Source organism: Zosterops lateralis (assembly GCF_965231275.1).
Source record: "Zosterops lateralis genome assembly, chromosome: 15".
Classification (NCBI taxonomy): Eukaryota; Metazoa; Chordata; class Aves; order Passeriformes; family Zosteropidae; genus Zosterops; species Zosterops lateralis.
Genome location: NC_139775.1, coordinates 13,399,479 through 13,417,966, shown reverse-complemented (window position 1 = coordinate 13,417,966; position 18,488 = coordinate 13,399,479). Strand labels below are relative to the sequence as shown.

The 18,488-nt window shown below is 45.2% G+C and overlaps 1 protein-coding gene across 1 annotated transcript in view; it reads right to left on the bottom strand.

Moving 5' to 3' along the window:
• GSG1L (GSG1 like) overlaps window positions 1-18,488 on the bottom strand; it is a 53,254-nt gene that overhangs the window by 22,126 nt on the left and 12,640 nt on the right. The window contains exon 2 of the mRNA XM_083872804.1: window positions 14,184-14,231. Coding sequence (XP_083728930.1) covers window positions 14,184-14,231 — 48 coding nt within the window. The remainder of the gene's footprint in view (window positions 1-14,183; window positions 14,232-18,488) is intronic.

The following is an 18,488-nucleotide window of genomic DNA, read 5'->3' as shown; positions in this document are numbered from 1 at the left end:
TGATGCACCACCAGGACATGTCACCTCTGGGAATTCCAGCACAAAACCTCCAGCAAGATCTGCTGAGTCTTTAAAAGTCACCAGGCCATGGGATAAATTGGAGAGGATGGGAACAGATGATAAGATTGAGTCCCTGCCCAATTGCCAATTGCTGTTTCAGCATGAGAATCTGCTCGAATTCTCCAGTACATTTGCTAACCTGATTGCTAGAGAATTCACCTGGAAACAATGAGCAGTGATGGAAAATTTCAGCCTAAGCAGTTGAAACATGGAAAGTTAAGCATCTGAAGACAATGGCTTATATTAGAAAATGTTAGCTGTAACCATAGAGACTGCTACAGGCTTCACTTATATTAATACCTTCTCTCCTCTCTGTGAGAGCACATGTGTGATAAAGCCCACAGTCCAGCTTATCAAACCAGATATGCAGTCTCACTTTTATCAAATATTTGAGTGTCCTCTTGGTGACCAGGCTGATCCCAGCTCATATTTTGTCTCTGAACTCATCTTTATAATTACATCTAATTAATATGTGCTATTCGTTGTTGCCACTGTAGCTGACCTTTTGAGTTCTTAAACCACACTACAGAGATAGCAATAAATAAAGGTTTTAATTGCTCACAGTGTCTGTGTGTGCAATATTGCATCTATCAACAGCAAACAGCTGCTTATCTCACTCCTCTTAGTCAATTTGGTATCAGGCAACTGGCACAGTCTTCCAAAAAGGAATGCAAGTGAGAGAGAGCAAGGGTGTTGTTCTGAGATACAGCAGGGTTTAGGAGGGATTTTTACCTCATTTTCTCAAACCTGCAGTGTCTACGATGAGAGAATGATGGAATGATTTGAGTTTGGAAGGATCAGATGATGTAAATCTGACCCACAAGCTGAGGCAGCAGAGAGCCCTACACCTAATGAGCTGTAATTCATTTAGCCCACACTTGAAATATTAATGTACAACACACCTGCCCAAGGTGTTTATTGCCCTGAGTCAACCCTTGTGGACCCCACTGGGGCTCTGTGGACACCAGGACAGGGCTGTAACAGTGTCTGCAGCCTCACCACTGTGCTGTGGCTCCATCTGTGCTTCCCTGGGGGAGCAACTGGGCTCAGAGAGCTGCACTCCATGGGGGAACATCAGCCTGCTGGTGCTGAGGTTTAGGGACAACTCTCTTGCATATTTGGACCTGGACACACTTAAGAAAGTTTGCTTCTGGTGATCCTAAATCAGGAGGAGACCCTGAGTCCCTTGAGAGTAGAGGAAAAGAGATCTTGGTAGATTTGAGTGTGTCACCAAGCACATGAAATCTAACAAGGACAAATGCTGGGTTCTGTTCCTGGGACAGGGTAATCCTGGATGTACCTACAGAGAGGGGAACAAGGAGCTGGAGTGCAGCCCTGCAGGAGGGGTCTGGGGATTTGGTTGATGGTTTTGGGGTTTTGGTTGATGGTTTTGGGGGTTCAGGTGATGTACTCAGCTCTAGATCTGCACACTCCACCTATGACCCAGTGCCTGAAGCTGGTGCTGCAGGTACCAGTGCAGGGATTTTGGGAAGAGCAGGGAGCTGGGGAGGTGCACATATCCCTGTGGGAGCACCTGGGTCTGTGTGTCCATTGCAAGGGGACACATTCAGAGGGCTCTGGGAGCTGAGCCTGGAGGGTCTGGTGGCCCAGCTGGTGTCTTTGCTCCTCCTAAGGAAGGAGAAAGGAACAGGAGGGAGGAACACCTGTGTGGCTGGTGTCACAGGCAGTGCTTTGGCTTCCCTTCCACAGGGCTGGGACAAGAGTGGCTCTGCCAGCAGGATAACCTTGCAAGGAAATGATGAAAAGCTCAATGAGACGTGAGTTTTGCTCTCCTGTAAATCCTTTTTCTGATGAGACACAAAGGCTGGGTGAGTTTGCTGTGGGAGGCATAGTCAATTACTACTTTTTTAGGGCCCTTTTCATATCTACTGAGGAACTGTCTTGTCTTGTTCCATGGTGTAACTGAATACCTGCTCTGAGCCTTTTTTTAGTGCATCTAATGTGGGGAAAGGCAAGTCCCACATGCAGAGTTTGCACAGTTCTATGTCCTGTGCTCCTTCTCTGATTTTGAATTTCATCTGAGATAATAACACCCAGAAAGTGCAACCTGTGCCTGAGTTTTTGCATTTTTCCTGTGGTTGCCTGAAGCAGAACAGTTGCTTCAGGTTATTAATTCAGGAGACAGAGTTTTTCTGTTCTGTGCTGATGGTGAAGTGATCTCCCACTGCTCCTCTCTCAACACGAGATTCATGAGGCAGTCACTTGGCATCACTTCCACTCACAACCTCTTACAGCCTCCTTCCTGCAAAGTAGAGAGCTCCTTCTCTTGAGGGGACCTCAGTCATTCCAGGTGACAGGGAAGAAGATCTCCAGGGGATTTTTCTCTTTTCCAATCTTCCCTCCTGTCATCTTTTCTGTCTGCTTACTCCCCTCCAGCCTGTGTCCTCTGCCCCAGGGATCTGTCTGGCCTAACTCAGTTTTTATGAAAAATCTTTCCTTCAGAAGAGTCAGAACTTGGTTCACTTAGGGAGTTCTACCTGGATGGCCTGTAGCTGAGGATCTGCACTCTCATCAATCAACAGATTCTTCTCATCTTTTGCTCTTCATCCTGTTCATGCAAGTTTATTTGTCCAACAAACCCAATGCTGCCTGTGCAGAGAAAGGGCTGGGGAGGAGCTCAGCTGGGATGTGCCACTGTGCCAAGGACATTCCAATGTGAGACTTCCCAGGAAAGGAGAATCTGAGATTTTAAAGCCAAAACTAAACCCAAAGTGGTTTCAGTGGCACTCCTGCACACACGTTCTCACGAGGATGGGGTTGTGTGAGGAGCCCACCCAGCCTGCAGGCACCACGATGTGTTCAGCCCATCTTTCCAGGATTCCCTGCAATAATGCAGAGGATGACAGCTGTCAAGTCCTCCTCGTGCCTGCTGGGCTTTTTTTAGGTGATAAAAACGTGCTGGGTTTGCATGTTCCCTTCTGTGCTGACAGGGATCTGTCTCGCTGTCCTGTCACATCTCTCTGGACACCAGCTTGTCTTGGATCTCCCATCCTGCTGTCTGAAAAGCTGCAGGGAGATGAGCACTGTGGTCTGGATGACCACTGACATCAGTACCATCAACACCTCCTGTTCTAACACGCCTTTTCCTGTCATTTTTGTCCTTGGTGCTTCTCCACCAGCTGGTCTGTCACTCCTCAGCAGCGTTGCTGGCAATGACAGAGAGACTCCTGTGCACTGTGGGACACTTGTGATCTTTGCTCCCACCCCACAGACATGCTGTATGTCCAGGTGGGACTGCTCTGAACCTGAGCACCACAGATTGTGAGGCTTTTCCTGGAGGAAAAGGGCTCACCAGCTTCAGGACAACCTCCCTGTGAAGCAAAACCCCTGAAAGTGCAGAACCTTTTCACCCAGAATTTGAGATTAAAAAGCTGGGACTCACCAAAAGATTTCACATAAATCAACTTATGTCAAAGGGCTCCTTCATCTGAAGGACTCATATCACATTCATATCTGATCTCATGGCAGGAAGAAGATCAGTGCAGTAGCTGGGACATTAAAGAACTTTGTGTCTCTGAACTTTGTTTTTTCCTAATCAATGTGTGAGAGACTGTCTTGTCTGTGGAGTTCATGGTGGGAAGCACCAGTGCCACCTCCTCGAGGCTTTGGCCCCTGCAGCAGCAGCATTGTTACAAGGAAATTAATTTTCCAGGACTTTTGAGTGAAGTGAACATATTCTTCATGTGTGAGAGGAGAACTGCTCCCCACAAGATCACTGGGGTTTTAGGCACTCGAGTACTCCATGGACCTTCTGGCAGGATCAGCCCCTTGTCTCTCTGTCTGACAGCAGAGAGCAGCAGCATTTTGAAAGAAGATCCACAGAGCTGAATGCATCTCTGCAAAGGTGCTGATCAACTCGAGTGCATCCACCTGAACTGAGACGTTAGAAAATGGATATCCCAGACAGCCCTGAATGGGTGAAACAAAGGGAACACTCTTTATGACAGTGAGAGAAAGAACCTTCAGCTCAGACTGTGATAAGTCTCACAGAGTTTTTTCCCAGAACATGGAATCATTTGAGGTCAGCCCTGGCTGCTGAGGAGGGCACTGTGAGTGGGGACACTGTCACCTCCCAGCACGGAGCTCCAGTGCTGAGCTTCCTGTGCAACAGGGATCCTGAGCAAAGTCAGGGGAATTCTGCTCAGAGGAACTCGAGGCATTCAGTGAGTTCCTGATGAAGGAACCTAAAGAACACTGTTGTTAATGGCTTCCAGGAGGTTTGAGCTGAGTTTGGCTGCTCGATACCCAAAGTTTATTCCTTGTTCAAACCCACTGCCATTTCCTGACTCAGAACAGCAGCACTTCACTCCATGTTCTCCATGGGAGAACTGAGGCCTGTCAAACCCAACACCTTCTTCTGTGCTCCTTCCCCACAAAATGCCAAGATGATTCTTGTGTTGCATTATTAAAACCATTCTCAGGCCTGTTAGCAATTTGGATTGAAACACCAAGAACTCGGATAACATCTGAACGGGATTATGTGCAGGATGATGAAGAAACATTTGCTGCTGTTTTTGGAATTCCAAAATTCCGTAATTTCAATTACTGTCGAGTTTTTTGAGATTAATGCGGCCAACAAACCAGTTCTGGAGAGTTTAAATCACATCTATACCTCCTACCACCTACAGTCACATGCAGCCATGGAGTTTGATGCACACTTGTCAAATCAGGAAAGTTGGGATTTGGTGCCAGCTCACTATGCCAACGGGATCTAATGCCAGATTTTGAGGTCCTATCTCCAGATGAAATAGTGAAATCCTCTTCTGGCTGCTCCTTCAGGCTGGTCAGGCCATGGGAATGACTGTCAAAGATCCAGTGTTGGTGCATGTTCTCAAGGAAACACTGAAGAGGTGGCCAACAGGGGAATTGCTGGGCGAGTTCAAAGCGTTTTGAATCCATAAACATGAGCTGTTTTGTCTTAGAGGATTTCTTCAGGGAAAAATCATATTGCTATTCCTGAAGGATGCTGCTGAGTCATGTTAACCATGTTATACCCAGCAAAGGCTGGGACTGTGTGCCTGGAAATGTCTGTCATGCATTTTGGAGAGTGGCTTGGAAATTCCCCAGCATAAGAAAGCCATAAATGAATGTATGACCTGCCCTGCTGTGTGACACTGCCTGCTGAAAGCCCAGCCTGCCTGTGCCCAAGAAGAAATGGTCTGGAATCTGTATTGATTTCTGAGGGCCCTTTCAGACAGAAAATTAGCTTCCTAATTAGGGCAGGCTCGTATTTAGAATGCCTCAGTGGGAATTCATCCTCCTCAGGAGCACCCACTGCCTCAGCCTGTGCTCCCTGTGGATCTGTGGCTGCTGCATCCCAGCCCTTCCCAGGGCAGAGCTGCCCTTGTGGGCTCAGGGGGCTGACCAAAGCAGCCTCCCCTGAGCTGTCACACTCTGCCAGGCTGTCCCTGAGCAAGTGATCAGGCTGGACAAAGCTGCAGGCAGCCAGAGAGCTCTGGGAGAGGTTTGAGTTCCTCATCACTCAGTGTCACACGTCAGCCAAGGTCTGTCTGAGCCACAGTGAGACAGCAGCTCCAGTCACTCCTCTGCCACTCCAACCCTGAGCTGCCTGAGATAGTCTGATGCAGGCAAGTAGGAGCTTTGGGGAGTTTTCTGCATCACAGTTCATCATATGACAAAACCCCCTTTTATCTGCTCAAAGCAGTGGAGCTGAGCAATGTGTGCTCCTAAATAACCACTGAGATCCTCGTGCCTGACTGAGGTGACATCAAGAGTGTGGCACTTGAAGAACAAGCCAGTGCTGCATTGTTGAGCAGATGAGGAGATGTCAGTGTCCAAGAAATGGAGAGGGTGGGACCTTTTCACCTCCCCACTGGCAGTGCTAACCCAGACACTGCTGGTGCTGCCTGGGGAAGAAAGTGCTCCTCTCACCCTGTAGTTCCCAGTCATTGTCCCCGACACAATGACTTGGGGACTTGAACTGCCACAAAACACAGGGAAACCACAAGAGGCTGTGAGATGTCAACTAGACAGATGTCACCCAGTGTGGGAAGAAAAGAACCACGCCTGAGGGCCAGCCCTGGTTCTGGGTGGTGTGAACTTGCACAGAGGAAATCCTGCAGGTGTCATCTCTTCTTTGTGCAAAAGCATTTTGTTCTCCTCCTTGTTCTCCATTCACACTGTGGCAGCCAGGGAGATGGGGGAGTTCACAGAATCACAGAATTCACAGAATCACCAGGTTGGAAGAGACCTTCAAGATCATCAAGTCCAACCCAGCCCCAACATCTCAACTAAACCCTGGCACTGAGTGCCACATCCAGTCTTTGTTTAAACACACCCAGGGATGGTGACTCCACCACCTCCCCAGGCAGAACATTCCAGTACTTTATCACTCTTTCCAAGAAAACCTTTTTCCTAATATCCAACCTCTATTTCCCTTGGCTCAGCCTAAGGCTGTGTCCTCTCGTTCTGTCAGTGCTGCTGGAGAAAGAGACCAACCCCAGCTGAGCACAGCCACCTTACAGGGAGTTGTAGAGAGTGATAAGGTCACCTCTGAGTCTCCTTTTCTCCAGGATAAACAAACCCAGCTTGTTACCCTTGCTCCTGTTATCAGCAACAAAAAGTTCTGCTCATGTGTGTCCTTGCTATTTTTGTGTTTCTGGACTCATTGCTGTCCTTGTGTTTCTGGACTCATTGCTCTGCTTTTTCAGGCTTAGTGACTTTGTTGGAACCGACACCTGGATCTGGCTTAAATCTCTCTCTTCTTCAAGAGAGAAGAGAGGAAAAAAATGGGGGAAATGGGCACACACTGAGCAATGTTGTGCACGTTGTTTTGGAAGAGCAAATGGGCACACACTGAGCAATGCTGTGCACGTTGTTTTGGAAGAGCAGTAAGGCCAACTTCACGGGATCCTCACTCTCATTTCCAGCGCCATTCGGATGGGTTTAGTCATCTGCTCTCCTCTGCCACTCCAATACTGGGAACCACAAGCCAGAAATACTGGAGTGATCAATAAAAACTGGTGAGAAGAATAAACCCTGAGCATGTTGTTGTGGCTGGCAGCGGGACGGAGCGCTGCTGGTTAATGCGTCACAGCAGAGCCGACCATCTGCCCGCTCCTCTCGTGCTGCAGAGAGGAACACCACAGAGCCAGCAGAGACCAGGCAAGCTTTGTCACCTTAAATGTCACCTCAGGTACCTAAAGATGCCTGTTCTGGTCAACCAAATCAGGCAGTAAAGGGTAGGTAAAGGGCTGGCACCCAGATAAGGGACTGAGCTCTGCAGAACATGGGAAACCAGAGGAGAAATACTTGACACTGCTGAGGGGAGGGAGGAAAAGCCATGTTTTGATTTTGTTTAGCTCCAGCTCTTCATTAGGCTCTTTATTTTAGAAGGTGAGGTGGAGCTGTGACTCATAAAATGATTCTCTTCTATGTGATGATGTGTTTTCTCTGACTTTTGATGGCTCTGGCATGGAGCAGATTGAATCCTGTGCATGATACCCAGCAGACTGTGGAGTATCTTTGTATCCATATTCTCTTTTTCCTGGTGTAGTAGTAATATAATGAGTAGAGCAAGAGAGTGGAAAGGATGATGAAAAATACTCTAAAGGAGGACTATCCCATTTACCTTACTAAATATATTTGGGCTCAATGTTTCTCTTTGAAGAGCAGCAGTGCAGGGCCTGTGATGTACTTCCACCCTCATCACTGGGCTGAGAAATAAATGATGTTCAGACCAGTGTCCCCACTTTGGCATCCCCAGTGTCTTTGGCATCCCAGTGTGAAAAACAAGACTGTTTCTTCCTTCAGTAATTAGGAATTTATCTTGAATTCTGCTGGTAAGAATGGTTTCATCTTTGTGTGTCTAATTGCCTTTTAAGACTAACTTCAGTGATTCATGACAGATGTGTAAGAGAACACAGATAAAATAAAAGAAACACATTTTTTTCCTTCATACTTAATCATGGCTCTCCTATGACAAGGGACCAGGTATTTGTCTGTGTGAGTATGGATTTACCCCATTGCAGATATATGAACAATAATGCAAGAGGAAGTATTCAAGAGGAATACAGAGCCTGTTTTGGAAAGTGTGCAGCTCTTTTGGGAGACTCAGTTGCATTTCTTTTTACTGATGCAGGTCTCTAAGTGCTCCTCTTAGAAAACTGATCCTCTGTTTTTCTTCTTGGGAACATCTAGCCAGTACATAAAAAAGGAGGTTTGTTTTTTAACTTGGCTGTTACAAGTCTTGTTTGTCTCTTTTCCAGCCTGAAATATGCTTTGTGTTGTCCTCCTCATACAAACAAGCATTTCTCTATTTTTGACCATAAATGTCACTCTTTTCTCTATGTATTTAAATTTTATTGTCAGTGCTTTGAGCAGGGGCTGGCATGGGAGGGATGAGGGGTGCTCACAGGGAGCTGCATGTGGGCACATCATGAGTTCTTTTGGTGGCATGGTGACTTTTTTTTTGTTTTGTTCTTTGTTTCCTACGACGATCCTAATATTTCTTTTTCATCTTAATCTCTGCAGAGCAGTGAATTAATGTTTTCATAGAGGTGTCTGTCATCGCTCCAAGAGCTCTATCCTGAGGGGAAAAGCTAATTCAGAAGCCATCAGTATATATGTAAAGGTAGGATGACTCCTCATGTTCCCCACCTGGCATTTATCAGCACTGATCATTATCTGCCATTTGCTCTCACTCGGTGAAGGGTTTGTGCTGCTTCAGAGGCCTGCAGGATATCCACTGGTTTTCAGCATTTCAAGCTTCAGTTGTCCTTTTAGCTGAACATTTTAATGTATTTTAATCAGCATTTGCTTTTTTTTCTCGGGTTTCCTTCTTCACAACTTCTAAAAACACTTTTTATTGCTTCTGAAGGATGCTGAGTCTGTTAGTCAGCCATACCAGGGATCTCCTACTAATATTTTGAATCAAATGCAGGTGTAAGTCAAGAATAACAAGTTTCCCACTAATTTCTCCATGCCCATATCAAAATTTTGTCTCTACACCATGCATGGCATTTCTTGGTCTGTGCATGGTGTTTCAGAGTCAGCTCCTGCTGCTTTGTTTTCTGTCCTTACACCTTCTCTGCTATCAAGGTTAACCCTGCTGTCTCTGAAGCTGTCCCAAGGGGTGATCACTAACATAATTCTGCACTTTTTATCTGAACATGGAATCCATCCACAGAGATTGTGTTGCTCATTAATGACATTACCTTGTTATTCTGATTCAGCTTTAGTACATGACATCTGCTTTGTCTTTCAGTGTAATCAGCACCAAGACGTTATTGTCCCTCTAATTATCTTTCTCCCATCACATTTCTGGTACACCTATTATGTCAGGATCCATTAAAATCAGGCATCTAGTTTTTCTCTTCTCATTAATTGCTGTTGGAATGCTGGTTTTAGGAGCATGTACAGAACTGGCCCAGCTTTCTCTTTTTACTGTGCTGTGTTTAGGTGAGACTTGATTTGTTTACTTGCTGTTTGCCATGTGCTACTTTAGCTCTGCCAGCCACTTTTTAGGCAACACAGAATTGTTATTGCTTCATCTCTCCAGGATGCACCATCACAGGCTGTGTGGAGGATGTGCAGGAAGCATCTCCTACCTCTGCCAGGACAGTCTCTCATTTAAAAAGCCCCTCCTGTAAGATTTTGGATTGCTCAATGTTCACTAGCCATGAGCATTTTTCCTTCTGCTGGGTTTTGCCTTGCCTCAACCTCTCTGAAAAGCCTTGTTTATTTTATGTGTGTGAGGAAGCAGTGCAATGCAGGCAGCTGTTGAGGGCATCCTGCCTTTCCATTCCTTGTGGGAATTGTTCCACAAAATCAGGGACTACATTGGAATAACCTGGACCAGGCTGGAGCTTGCCCTGGGAATCCTGCCCTGTGTTTGTGTGTCCATCTCCAAGTTTTGAGCCAACACTGATGCTGAGCCTGTTCCTGCAGCAGCTTCCCCTCAGGATGAGCCTCTCATTTCCATGCTGTGACCACTCCAGGTGCTTGCAAAGTCACAGCCTCCACCAGCATAACCTCAAAAAACTCTTGGGGGCACCACATTTCCTGCAAAACCCTGCTGTTTTCCAGAAAAATGCTTCCAGCACAGGTGATTTCTCTTTCCCAAGGAGCTGGGCTGGGCTCAGCCTGTGGCAGTGATGCTTTCAGGGCAGGATGCAGGAGCTGGATGCCCACACAGCCCCAGGCAGGGGGAGGAACACCTGTGGATGTGTCCAGCTGTGGTGTCATCGAGTCACCAAAGCCATTTATCTGATCATTTGATGGGATCACTGTGGTGTCATGGTTTCCAGATGCAATTTTTGGTCTTGGTTTCTCTTCCTTTTGAACATACCCTGTCTGGTCTCTTGGGATTTCTCTTGAGGACAGATTTGAGGCTGTGGGAAAGGGATGACAGGAGGTGCCATGGGAGGAGTGTGTCACCCTCAGTGCTCTGGTGGGGCACCACAAGTGTCCCTTCCTGAATAGGTCACCCTTTTCTTCCTCAGGCAGCAAAATATTCAGCAGCAACAAAAACTTTGATTAAGTTCTGTGGAGAATATCCCAGAAGCAATTGAGAACTGAAATATCAAGAAATATCAAGTCCAGCCCACTTCGACAGCTCCCTTCCAAATTCCTTTTGGAAATATTTGCTGTTTTACTGCTCATGTCTGTAGTGAAAATTAGAGCATTTTGTGGGCCCCAACATCTGCTCTGTGAGAGCCCATTAAAAGTCTTGGCCACTGCAACCAGCTATTTCTCTATCATTTTTATCAATAGCAAATGTAAACTCTCATAGGAAAATGTTTTTTTTTTTCTTCTAGTTAATATCTACCATCATGAAGCTGATTTTGCTAAGCAGCTTTGGCACTAAGAACCAGCAACAGCTAATAAATTCAATGTTAGGCTTATGAGGTTCTGACAGATTGCTGGCAGCTGCCTTAAATGCAGGAAAAAGCTCTACTAGTGTGGGTTGGAAATGCTTATTTATACCATACTGTGGGTCTGTTTGCCCCAAATTTTGCTGCCTCCTTTTAGTAGGTGTCATTGGTGAGATATATGAAAAGGGTACAATAACTGATCAGAGAGACAGTTTCCAGCTCCACTGGAGATCAGCACTGATGCATAAAGATAGGAAGCTCAGCCATAAACTATCAGATTTTTACTGTAAGGATTTTCATTTATGAATGCAAGCTTTGTGACTAGACCACATCAGGGATGGTTTTATTTACTGTGAGTTTTTGTGATAGATTTTTTTTTTCCTATATCAGAAGGTTTTAAATAATCTGCAGGAGTTTAACACCACCTTGCTGGTGGTGTTAAACATAAAATGTATGAGGCCTTTAGTCAGCTGGGACCAGGATGGGCTCAATTCACTTTAATTGAACTTTATCTATTTTTTTTCCCTTACAGATTTTAAAATGTGGAGTAAATTGCTTCTGAAAATGAAAGAAATGTCAATAATTAATCAATTAAACTCCAACACCAGGGTGAGGAAAATGGTTCAGCCTGTTTCTGTGCACTTGAATATATAACTTGCTGTTAATTGGTGGTGGACTCAAAAAAGTTTTTCAAAACAGCAAATGAATAAGTTTTAGTCTCATTGTGAAGGTAAGTTTAGTGCCAAATTTCCCAGTTACACAATTGCCAATTGTGAAAACCACAACATTGGAACTGAACTCAAATTTGCTATTCACTGTATTTCATCCTTTCTCATTGACTTGGACTGGCTGGAGCTGAGCAGTTGATAAGCCTCTGACCATTAAAGTCAATGCTGAGAGAGGGGATGAAGAAATTAAAGGAATGGGAGGTTCTTTCTAACTGGAAAAGAGTAGATTAAGTCAAAACATTGAAGAATTCTTCAGTGAAAGTAAATCAGGCATCAATTTTCTCTTCACATGTGGTGAAGGTAGCTCTGGAGATTAGAAAACTGACAGAGAGAATTACAGATTAACCATGTTGCAGTGCCCAACTTGATGCACAGTTGTGGAATTTATCCTGGTTATGAGTCTGATGGTCAGCACTTTCCATCTCTGACAAAGCATTCCCCTCTCTTTCTGTCAATATGCCTTACAACTCCATGGAAAAACTTCTGGAATAGATGGAATTTTCTACATAACACTACACAGAACGAGCCTTCCTTCCTCAAAAAAAAGAAAAATAGAATCATCTAGAAATATGCACTGACATCATGCAACAACTCTAAAATTCTCCTGGAAAAAAAAAATAAAAATGCTGACAGCATTTCACACAACCAAAAGAAATCCTAAAAGTAAAGCACTAAATGCTGTTTTGGAAAGTGTGTGGGTGATGCCACCAAGCATTCTGCACCATAATGAAGTTCCACAGAAAGGGGATAAAGGAGAAAACCACAGCAGTGCCTTTAGAGCAGCACCTTGTGCTGTGTCTGCTGGAGGGGCCATTCTGTGCCCACAGCCCTGGGGATGGGACAGGGAGGGAACTTCCCTTTCCCTGCTGCCTCTCCAGCTCCTCTCACACCCCCAGCACTGTCCATTCTCTCTCCTCTCCTCTGTCTCTCCTCCAGGGTGCAGCCCTACTCCCATCAGTGGACAGAACTTTGCAGAACTTTGATGTCCTCACTGCTGCTCTGGAATCTGCACTAAAAAAGCACAAAACACCCCATTGTATTACAGAAAAGTGCATCTTTTTCAGCTCCATGCAGGCTGCTCTCTGCTCTGCTTCTGATGATGTCTTAGGATTTTAGCTTTTATTTTTTTCATATATTTGTAATCATGCAATTCTTTAGTGTATAACTCCAAACTCCACACACAGTGTGAGCTGCTGTTCTCCCATTTTGGTCAGACACAACAATTCCTCTCCAGGCCTGGGGATCAAGGACACCTCACTGCCTCAGACCCAAGAAATGTAAACAAAAGTGAGTTGAGAGGAGCAAACTTGGAGTCAATGACTTCATTACCTGAAGCTGAAATTGGAAGATGAACCCTCAATATGCAAATGGACCAAACTTATCAAAGTGTGAAAACCTGTGACCCATCATCCATTTTTTGGGTGCAGCCCCTGGGTTTTTTTTCTGCCCAAAATGTACCTGAAGGCCCTTCAATAAATATAACTGCTTTTTATTCCCTTAACTCTGTTTGGCCTCTGTTTTTAGGTAGCCTGACGAGGCATCACTGAGTCCTTCTGTGATGTTTTCCAGCCCAGAGTTTGTTTTCTGCTGGCTGCTGAGTGTTGAGCTGGTGGTTTCATAAGAGCCTCTGTGCCCCAAGGTCCCGTTTGTGTGTGTGAGATTTAACTGGGAGCCCATTAGCGACACTAATCCCAGGCTTGTTCTTCCCTTATGTGCATAATTTATTTGGGCTTGCTTACAATGAATTTCACCCAGGCTCTGTGGCTGTTTTCTCTCCCTGCAATATCCTCCTGCTTTATTAGCAGTAATTGCCTTTCTTCCCGTTTTCCAGTGGATCAGCAATTCAGGCAAATTAAGGAAAATTGTTCCTTATGCCATTTACTGCTGCTGCTCCACCAAGCCTGGGGAAGGCACCTTGTGCCCAAAAGGTTTTGGGATTTTCTTAAGTTATCTGATAAAATATTTGGGGCCTTTAGTCAGCTGGGACCAGGATGGGCTCAGTTCACTTTAATTGAACTTTATCTATTTTTATTCCCTTACAGATTTTCAAATGTGGAGTAAATTGCTTCTGAAAATGAAAGAAATCTCAATAATTAATCAATTAAATCCAATAGCAGAGTGAGGAAAATGATTTCAACTTGCTTCTGTGCACTTGAATATGTAACTTTTCACAAGGCTAAACCGACCAAAGAAGCACCTGGATGATTCCTTCTCACAAAGAGATATTTGGTATTGTGACTGCATTTTTCTGACCATAAATGTCTTAGTGGCCTGAGGAGGAAGAGAAATGTCCTTCCTCTTCATTAGAGGAAGAAGGGAAATATCTGTCTGATGGTATAAATCTTTATTTTTCTTGGAAAAAACCATCTGAGTTAAAATCAAATAAATGACAGACTTGCATAAAGTGAGCAAAGAGCTGTCCCAAACCCTTGGTGCTGTAATGTGGATGGTGTGTGGGTCCCCTGGCCCTCAGGTACCACCAGACACAACCCTGATGCAATGTGTAAAATGGGAAGAAGCCTTGGCTGTGTGGTCTTACCTTTCTCAGAAGCCGGGGCAAGGTCGATAAAACTTCGGCATTTTTCACCTTGAAAAGAAAAGGATTATTTTTAGGAGGCAGAAGTGGGTTGGTGTCTCTCTCTGCCTGGGGTTCCTGCCCTCACTCCCACCCCAGTCTTTACAGGACCTGGGGACAGACATTCCTCTGTGCACCCACCTTGCCCAACCCCAAATTTCCCCTGGGATTGCAGTTCCTTGAGCAGAATTGTGGGTTATAAGGAGTGAAGGAAATTCTTCTTTGGTGCCTGAGACCCTGCTGGGTCTGTGCTGCTCTTTCCCAGGGGCAGGAGCAGGGCTGGTCTCTGTGCAGGGTGACACAAACACCTCATCAGGTGGCACTGGGAGGGAATTGAGACTCTTTCACCCACATTTTTGCCCTTATTCTCATCACCAGACAATGCCTGTGCCCACCCAGTGTGGCCAAACCTCCCAGTGCTGGGGGCAAAGAGCTCTCCGCAGACAGATGTGACACACAAGACTAAGACAAAACCTGAAGCACAGAGAAAATATATAAATGTTTTTTAAAAAATGTTTAAAAAGAGGCAGGCAAATGCCTTGCTCTGAGCATCACAGCTGTGCCACTCCCTGTGCTCCACTGTGAATTAAACTCTCTCTGTTCAGCACCCCACCTTTGGCCTTGCAGGAATTCTCAAAAAGTTTCTGAACAGGAAATTTATCTTAAGGTGGATGCTTTGACCTTTATTTTTACTTCTTTAGGTAACCAAAGATGATAAAACAATTCCTCTGCCCAGGGTACATCCCTCCACCAAGTCTCTGTGCTCCTTTTGATACGATTTTGCTCCAAGGTGTGCTGGCACATCTGCCAGAGGTCATGGAATAGAGTCCATTTTGCCCTTTAAGGTTTTAATTGATGCAAAGGCAGTTATAGGACTAGGTGGTTGTTTTTTTTTTTTTTTTTTTTTTTTTTTTTTTTTTTTTTTTTTTTTAAATTAGCTTTGTTCATTTTTAATTATAAAGTTCAAAAGACTAATCTAGGAAAGGTGAGCCACTAAAAAAGAATAAACAGTGAAATGCCACAGTGATGGTGAAGTCAGTGTATTTTTTTCTCATTTATAATTCAGTATACATGAAAACCAATATAAAGTGTTCATCTTTCTGGTGTCTTTGCTGGCAAGATTGAGATAACGTAATCATTCAAATGATGGCTGTGCTGTCATAAGAATCTATTATTATAATAGATATAACCACTTTTTATAAACTTTTATAACCACTGTTATAACACTGTTATAACCACTTTTTATTTACTTTTTTTCAGTTTTAAATCTATGCTAAATACACTGAGAGGTGATGTGTACATAGTCCATAGTCTAGGTATAAAAGAAAAGGTTCACTTGACATTGAAATGCACATTTTGATATGTCCAGGGGAAGGATTTCTATGCTGTGAATCCAGAGGACAGCCAAGAAAAGCAAGTGACACTTGGCTTATCAAAATTACCATCTCTGTCAGGCAGTTTTGGGGCAGGCAGATGGAAAGGTAACTGATGGATCACAGAAATCACCAGCCCTGCACATTTCCTGTGCAGAGCAGGGCCGTGACTTTTCCCTCCTAAATTCTGAAATGCTTCAAGGATGGTGATACCCATCCCTCAGTGACTCTGAGATGGAGTTTCTTCCCACTCTGGTCCACTTCTGGAGAAGTGTTTCCTTATACCCAACCCAAAATTCTGTGGCTGGTCTGGCAGCAAGGTCATCATCCTTTCTCTGTTTGTAGGGACATGAACAAGCCCAGCTCCCCCAGGTCCTTTACTTTAGGTTCCTGACCAAGAAAGGCAGATAAATAAGTGGACTATAAAAGACACTAAGGTGTAAGTAGAAAACATCCTCCTCCAGAGACTCTGAGTTTTAGGGCATGAGGTTTTTCAGGAATTTTATTGACATAAAATCAAGGGACTATAGGGAGAGTGACCTCCAGATTTGGACTTGATATAAGCAGATTAAGCAGGATTTTTCATTCTAGTTGCATGGATCTGTGGCTTGGGTCTGGTTTTTGTGGTGGTTTTTTTTGTGTCAGATGTAAGTTATTACTTTTATCACAGTTTTATCTGAACCTGACTTCAAGCTGTCTCTCACTGCTCATCCCTCCCTTGTTACAGTGAATCCAGAGCCATATTACTGGAAACCTTTAACAAATACCTGACTCTCCACACTGTTATCCTAAGAGAAGCAAAGGGGAATGGCCTTTGATCCTAGAAAAAACTGCACAGGCTGCTCTGAGAGCTGGTGGTGCCCTTCAGACAGAGGGACAGAGTTTCTCTGAGCTACCAGAATGTTTGGCTGGAGGTGCCTTGTCTGCAGGACAGAGGAGAGGATGGTCACAGCCTGGTGGGAGGAATGTGCATCCTCTTCCTCCCTCAAATTCAGCTTGCCCAGAGCACCATCTCTCCCTGTGGTGAGGCCTCCAGCTTAAATAACATGGACAGAAAGTGCTGGAGTGTGCAGAAAATGTCCTTTAGGAGTCATAGCCAAAAGAATGACTGGGGACAGAGAAGAGCCTGGATGTCCCCTCACTTTCAGTGGCTGATTGTGCCTGGCTTGCTGCTGGAGATCATGGCAGGAACAGCACAAGCAGTTCCTGAGCCTTCCCTTTGTTGTTCCTGCTGCTGGAGCACTGGAAAACCCTCTTCCCTTTTCAGTGGTAACCACTGGTGGTATTTATAAAGCACAGCCACAGTTGCACATGCAGACATGCATCTCACTGAGAACTGAAGATGTCAGCAGTGCTTTCACTGTTCCTCTTAGGATTTATTCTAAGTTATTTTTGGGTATCTTGTATAACTGATCTCTTAAGCCCTCTTAAGTTTAATTTTAGACTTGGCAGAGTTTATCCTGCTGTGCTGTCCTTTTCCAGATGCATCTTCTGCCCCTAACCAAGCTCCTGGAGAGTCTTTAGAGAAAAGATTGTTCAGAGAAGCAACAAGAAGAGTCTCTGGGATTCATCCCTTGAGAGTCTTGCCTTCACTCATCGGTGGCTGAGATCCTGACAGAGAAGAAAGCCAAGGAATGACCTCTCCTGCACTCCATCAAGGAGAAGGAAGAGGTGGGACCTGGCTGGAATTCTCTGCTCTTCCATACAGGAGCAGTGGCCATGAGCAGTGTGGGTGAGGCTCTCTGGAGCTCAGCAGTGACAGGGAGCTGCTGGAGGCTGAGGAGAGAGGGCTGAAGAAGCTCTTGGCACCAGCTTCTTCCCAAGGGAGAGGCAGAAACATCATCTGTGCAACTCCTTGCAAACTCACTCCCTCTCAATCACACTGACCCTGCACAGGCTCAGCTGTGCCTCTGCTGGGCTTCCCAAGGAGGGGACACAAGGACTGGGAGCTAGCAGGAGTCCACAATTTATTTGTGCCTAATTAATCTTAATTAATCAATCTAATTCTGTATATGTCCATATCTATGAGTATTTGTAACTTGCTGGGGAACTTCAAACTGGAGCAGATAGAGAGTGGGAGGAGACACACCTGGGAAGACTGAGCTGGTGGGTGGGGAAGAGTCTGGAGGTCGTGTGGGTAATAGATGTAGAGCCCATGAAAATATCTGAGGGACCATCAGTGTGATGTCCCCATGCACCTGCAGCAGGTGGAGGTGTTTCAGCTGGATCTGCAGACCTGGACAGGCAGAGGGGGAAGAGGAGTGAGTTTGGTGCTGGGGGTGATGTTTCTGTGGGTGCTGATGAAGGCACAGCTCCCTCTGAGGGTCTGTGTGGTCAGAGACATCAGTGTCAGGCTTGCACATGTGTGTGTGTGTCTGAATCCTTGCCCAGCCTGGATGGGAAGGACCCAGCAGCAAAGAGATGAATAAAAAGGAATTTCCTGGACCCTAAAGTCCCCAAGCTGTGTGGAATCACATTCAGCATCCTCTCAGACAAGCTCTCTGCGATTTCTCCCATCCCTTGGCTCTGAGGGAAGATCTCTCAGCTCTTCAGGGCTTTCCAGCTCCATGGCAGTTTCTACTGAGGAAAGCTCAGCTTTGGGATGATGCTGTGTGGTCTCAGGAAACAGTTAAAGGAAGGTGTGGGTTTGATCACTGCATTAGTGCTGGGGACACAGAGAAACTTGTGGCAGTATTAGGAGATGATCTCTGTCTTGCTTGCAGCATGAAGCCTGTCAGAACCCAAACTATTTCCTAATTACAATCCATTATAAGTGTTTCTTGGCCTATCAGCTTTTGCCACACAATGCTGCTAATGCCTCTAAGACAATTATCTATTAAAATAACCCATGTAGGTCTTGTTACAATACATCTTTCATACTACTATTTCTCCAAGG